The sequence below is a fragment of the Heteronotia binoei genome, chromosome 13 (genome assembly GCF_032191835.1).
Source record: "Heteronotia binoei isolate CCM8104 ecotype False Entrance Well chromosome 13, APGP_CSIRO_Hbin_v1, whole genome shotgun sequence".
Lineage (NCBI taxonomy): Eukaryota > Metazoa > Chordata > Lepidosauria > Squamata > Gekkonidae > Heteronotia > Heteronotia binoei.
Genome location: NC_083235.1, coordinates 17,963,479 through 17,970,117, shown reverse-complemented (window position 1 = coordinate 17,970,117; position 6,639 = coordinate 17,963,479). Strand labels below are relative to the sequence as shown.

General features: G+C 43.8%; 1 protein-coding gene across 1 annotated transcript; it reads left to right on the top strand.

The window, feature by feature from the left end:
• Positions 1-4,603: 4,603 nt before the first annotated feature.
• LOC132581867 (olfactory receptor 13H1-like) lies at positions 4,604-5,536 on the top strand. The gene has a single exon (XM_060253286.1). The coding sequence runs from the start codon at positions 4,604-4,606 to the stop codon at positions 5,534-5,536; it is 933 nt and encodes a 310-aa protein (XP_060109269.1).
• Positions 5,537-6,639: the final 1,103 nt, after the last annotated feature.

The following is a 6,639-nucleotide window of genomic DNA, read 5'->3' as shown; positions in this document are numbered from 1 at the left end:
AGTTGGATGAGATCCCCACCCTAGAAGAGACTGTTAAAGCCATCAAGCAACTGAAAAGTGGCAAGGCAGCAGGAGTTGATGGAATTCCACCAGAGATCTGGAAGCATGGGGGCACAGTACTACATAGCTCACTTCACAAAGTACTTGTCACCTGCTGGGAACAAGGCAAATTACCACAGGACTTTCGCGATGCAATCATCATCACCCTATACAAGAACAAAGGGGAAAAGTCAGACTGCTCCAACTACCGGGGGATAACCCTGCTCTCCATCGCAGGCAAAATCCTTGCCAGAATACTCCTGAACAGACTGGTGCCCACCATTGCAGAAGAACTCCTCCCAGAGAGCCAGTGCGGCTTCAGAGCTAACAGGAGCACCACCGACATGGTATTTGTTCTCAGGCAGCTCCAAGAGAAATGCAGGGAACAGAACAAGGGTCTGTATGTGACTTTTGTCGACCTTACCAAAGCTTTCGATACCGTTAGCAGGAAAGGCCTGTGGCAAATCTTGGAACGTTTAGGATGTCCCCCAAGGTTCCTCAGCATGATCATCCAGCTACACGAAGACCAGCGAGGCCAAGTCAGACACTGCAACGACCTCTCGGAGCCCTTCCCAATAGGCACAGGTGTAAAGCAAGGCTGCGTTCTCGCGCCAACTCTCTTTACGATCTTCTTTAGCATGATGCTTCAAAGAGCCGCAGTAGATCTAGATGAGGACGATGGTGTCTACATCCGCTATCGCACCGATGGCAGCCTGTTCAACCTGAGGCGACTAAAGGCACACTCCAAGACAATGGAAAAACTCATCCGAGAGCTACTGTTTGCTGATGATGCTGCACTCGTCTCCCACTTGGTATCAGCTCTGCAGCATATGACTTCCTGCTTTGCAGAGGCTGCCAAGCTATTCGGCCTAGAAGTTAGTCTGAAGAAGACAGAAGTTCTCCACCAGCCTGCACCCCAGGAAGATTATCACCCTCCCTGCATCACTGTGGGTGAATCAGTTCTGAAGACAGTCCAGCAGTTCAGCTACCTGGGGTGCATCATCTCCTCAGATGCCAAGATCGACAAGGAGATTGACAACAGGCTGGCAAAGGCAAACCGTGCATTTGGCCGACTGCACAAAAGAGTGTGGAGCAACAAGCATCTGAAAAAAGGCACAAAGATCAATGTTTACAAAGCGGTTGTGATGACAACCCTCATCTATGGCTCCGAATCGTGGGTTTTATACCGTCATCACCTGCGACTCCTTGAGCGCTTTCATCAGCGCTGCCTTCGCACCATCCTCAACATCCACTGGAGTGACTTTGTGACCAACACTGAAGTCCTCAAGCGGGCAGAGGTTACCAGCATCGAGGCACTGCTGTTGAAGACGCAGCTGCGCTGGGCGGGGCATATTTCTAGGATGGAAAACCACCGCCTTCCCAAGATTGCCCTGTATGGCGAACTCTCCACCGGCCATCGAAATAGAGGGGCACCAAAGAAGAGGTACAAGGACTCCTTGAAGAAATCCCTTAGCACCTGTCACATCAACCATCACCAGTGGTCTGACCTAGCCTCAGATCGCAAAGCATGGAGGCACACCATCCACCAGGCTGTCTCTTCCTTTGAGAACACACGCATAGCTGGTCTTGAGGACAAAAGGAGATTGAGGAAGAATCGCACTGCTACAGGACCAACCCTAAATCAGACTTTTCCCTGCAGCCGCTGTGGCCGGACCTGCCTGTCCCACATTGGTCTTGTCAGCCACCAGCGAGCCTGCAGCAAACGTGGACTATTGCACCCTTCTTAAATCTTCGTTCGCGAAGCCAAGCCGAGAGATATAGTGGAAGTTCTGTGGAAGTTCATGGCAGCTCTTCAGATCATGAACATGGCTTCATGAACTACAGATCGGCCAAAATTCATAATGAATGCTAGTTCAGAAGCTAATTTGTGCCCATACCTATATATTGATAATGACCCAGGACACTGAAATGGAACACAGTGAAAACTGTGATGTTTACCCAACTATTCCTTACATCTACGTTCCCCATAGCATTCTTAAAGTTTAAATAAGATGAAAGAGTAATTAGTCTTTGAGCCGAAAGTATTCATTTGAAGTGATTTCCTAGGAGTTCTACTTAAGTCTTCTGCGTACTATTCCAAGAGGACCTCTAATACCACAGAAACCAGCAGAGCTGTTCTTTTCACAAGAATGAAGAGCAGATCTCTTCATATGCCCCAGCTAAGCCATTGTTCCCAGAACTTCTTTGAAAAGGAACATCAGCTTTTTGCCATCTTCTTCACTCTACTCCTTGGAAGCTACAAGCATTCTTGGAGAGTTGATCAGTTTCACTTGCCATCCCACCAAACACAAAACTTCTGGACCTCTCTCTTCTAAGTCATCTGTCCAAGGCTGAAACTGTTAGTGAAAAAATGACCTCAGCAAACAACTTTGAACTGGGCTGTGTACTCATAGAAAAGGACTAAATTTAGTTAAATTATCTGGCCTTGAAGAGGAAGGCTAGGCTGCTAGTGTCAAAGGTTTTCTTACAGTTTTTTTGCTGTAGCATAGAATGAAGGATACGTATTGAAGACTTCCCGCCTATGGTCTGGACCTCACAAGTAAGTAAAACCCCATTACTGACCGAAGTAATATGTGGGTAAATGCTGTTCATCCTCAGAGCCAAACAACTGGGTATTTCCTTTGGTGCTCTTGAGTTCGGACGCAAACTTCCAGTGGAGAACTAGAGGACATTTGTTTGGCCAAATATGTGCCAGACTCTGCATTTTTGGTTTTTGAGACTTCACTTGCAGCAAGCAATCCCATCCAGCTGTCTTCTTCGTCTTTCACAGCACTACTTTAAACCTGGCTTGGAACAGGGGCTTTCTTCTTCTGCTTCCCATCAAAGGCTAGATGTATAACTGGGACTGATCAGTTGGATGACTGGTGAGGCTGTAGCTAGCTATGGAGTCCAGATTTGCTGCTCAAAGCCTAAGGATATGTGGCCAAACACCACAGATAGCAAATAACAAATAGAAGTTATTGTGCTTGGCTGAATTTAGGGTGATGGTGAATAGTATATGCAGGTTAATGAAGCTTGTCACCTCTTGGTGACGATTTCTTGTGAGCCGCTACTCTCCTGAGCTGCTGAGCTTTGAGCAAGTGTGAGTTTGCCAAGGCTTGATGATTTTATGGCGCAGATCCGTAAATAAATAAAACCACCATTGAGTTAATGAATAAAGCCACAAAGTTTTGACTTTGAATCTTTATTCCTGGGTTCTGGGCTGCTGAACCTAGTTCTGTACAAAACCACATTTAACCAATTTGTCAACAAGAATATTATGTGGAACCTTACCAGTAAAGCTTTTGATAAGGTTCCATGTAATATTCTAGTTGAAAAATTTGTAAAATGTGTTTTGAATCCTGTTACTGTTAGGTGGATCTGTAACTGGCTGACAGATCGCACCAAAAGAGTGCTTGTGAATGGAGAGGAGTGACAAGCGGAGTGCCTCAAGGATCTGTTCCGAGGCCTGTTTTGTTCAACATCTTTATAACTGATTTGGATGAAGGAATAGAGGGAACGATTATTAAATTTGCAGATGGTACTAAATTGGGAGGTAGTGAATTTTATGACTTAAATGTATTTCAGATTGATTTTGTATCTTTTTATATGCTTATGATTTATTTATTTATATTTTATTTTATATATTTCTATTTGTATCCTGCCCTCCTTGCAAACAAGCTCAATTATGATCAATTGGTTTGTGAGCATCAATAATTGATGATGATCAATTACCTTTAAAAAACCATGAAATTAGATGGACTGAAGTCTCATTAACTTAATTTTGTTTACACTGCACTGGGTTCAGAAAGACAAATATCCCGGGTCCAGAATTCAAAAAAACATTTCAACGTTTTCCAGTTCCAGTTTCCAATTTATTACTGTCAATTCACCAGCAATAACAATATGCAAAATCTTATAGTCACAGACCATAATTTCTGACTACATAAAAGCATTCTCATATTCCACCAATGTTAATCCTTAAAAATGGCATTATTAACCATCTGTTAAAAACTTCCACTTATTTATGGCTAAGAAACAATATTTTGCTACTGCCTGAGTTACAGACTTCTTAGTATCTTCCAATAAGTATTTCAGTAGCACGACATCTGCAAATTTCAGATAATTATTTAGAGGTTTACATTTCAAGAGTAATGGCAATATTAACTGATGTCTCTCTCTGGAATAGAGCTCGCAATGTAAAAAAATGTGAGTGGCAGCTTCAACTTCCTTTTCTGAGCATATGCAGCATCTTTGGTGGATAGGTCAGCAAAGAAATCTTCCTTGCAATATCTTAGAAGGGAGGGCATCAAAATGTGCCCTGGAAAAGGCCCATCTACACTTTTCATATGTGATGTTAGATAAATATGGGGCTGCAGCAAATCCAGACCAAGATTTTTAACCTCCTATACATGCTGGGTAAGAGTGATTCATCACTTTGAACCTCAATGTCAGTCAAGCGTTGGTGAACCAAAGATTTGGCTTCACATAAAACCTTGCCTGGGCTACTTCTAAACAAGTCATTTATTCTTTCCTACAGAAGTGACAAGGCAGAGGATGCGACATGGGAGCTCCAAATGACACAGTGGTGACTGAATTCATATTGATTGGATTTTCTGAACACCCCCAAGCACAGGCTGTGTTCTTTTGCTTCCTCTTGCTGGTATACATCATAAGCTTTCTTGGGAATAGCTCCATCGTCATATTGATTATTGTAGACTCTCATCTTCATTCTCCCATGTATTTCTTTCTTTGCATCCTCTCCTCAGTGGATCTCATCCTCTCCAACAATGCAATTCCTGAAATCCTGGTCAACTGCTTCTTTTACAGGCCCACAGTCTCCTTCCGTAGGTGCTTGGTTCAGATGTATGTCGGTCTATTACTCGTTGTAATAGAATGTCTTCTTCTGGCTGTCATGGCATATGACCGCTTTGCAGCAATATGTCGGCCACTCCACTATATGCAAATCATGAGCTGGAGATTTTGTACTGGTTTAGTGTCTTTATGTGTGGTCCTTGCATCACTAAATACCTTGATCAATATACTGTTGCAGCCAACCAAGTTCTGTGGACAAAACATCATTAAACATTTTGCATGTGAACTACAAACATTCCTTAAACTGGCCTGCTCTGACATATTCATAACTGAACTCTATATGCAACTTAGCAGCTTCTTTATCCTAATACCCCCCTTTGGCTTCATTGTTCTGACATACGGGCGCATAGGCTTAGCAGTCCTGCGCATTCGCTCAACACATGGACGGAAGAAAGCCTTCTCCACCTGTAGTTCGCACATTACGGTGGTCAGTATCTTTTACGGTACAATCATGATCATGTACTTGAAACCTCAAGAAAAATCTGCTTCGGATCAAGATAAGATCATATCTTTAATGTACGGGGTTTTGACTCCCTTGCTCAACCCCCTGATCTACAGCTTGAGGAACAAGGAGGTGAAGGGAGCTTTCTGGAGGTTGTTTGGAAGGGAAAAGTCTGACTAAAGGCAAGCACCACACACTCTACTTCTTCTTATGGTAACCTTTATTATACACAGGACCCCATTTTAATGCTGAAATCTGTGTAAGTCATCAACTGTGATGGCCAACAAGTCTCTGTTTTGCCATGTTCAGAGGGAAACAACTGCTAGTGATGATTTCTTGCTTCCAAGAAACATGGTCATAAATTTGTCCCTTGAGATTACAAGCAACTTCTGTAATGGAAATTAATCTGGTTTGATTTAGCGGATATATTATATTGGACAAAATGAGTGGGGAATGACAATTATGACATCAGGTGTTAGGACAAAATTGGTGTAAACATGTCAACTAATATTGCCTTAGCAAGAAAGGAGGACAAGAAGCTTTGGCTATGTAAGGACACTGCACCTAGTAAATCACCTGGTGGCCACAAATGAAAAAGGACATTTCTGTATTTGTGGGATCATGCCCTATTTGTATCATGGCTAAGTGGAGGGGGGGAAAACCACCGGGATTACTTCAACCCACCCCCACAGCTGCCAGACCATGGTCAGTAGTCTCTATGGGCTTCATAGTGGAGCTCCCGGCTTCACAGAGGAAAACAGTGATCTTGGTGGTGGTGGACACTTTTTCAAAGCAAGCCCACTTCATCCCTTGCAAACAGCTCCCCACTGCTAAAAAGCTAGCTTACTTGTATTTCCAGCATGTGGTTAAACTACACTCATTCTCTGACAACGTAATTAGTGACCGCGGGCCGCAGTTCGTTGCCAACTTCTGGTGGGAGTTTTGCAAAATGGCGGGCATAGAGCAGGGACTAAGTTCCGCCTACCACCCCCAGACGGACGGACAGACGGAAAGTGTAAACGGCCTTCTCGAACAGTATTTAAGGTGCTATGTAAACTACAAACAGTCTAATTGGGTGGAGCTACTCCCGTTTGCAGAATATGGGTACAATAACAGCGTGCACAGCTCCACCAAAGCCTCACCATTTCAAATCGTGAATGGCTACGAAGGAAAGCCGTTCCCCTTGCTACTGGGTTCCGAGGGAACAGCGCCACCTACCTCCTGCCAGCAATGGTGGGAAAGTGTAAAAAAGGGCTGGAAAGCCATCCAGGAAAATTTAGAGA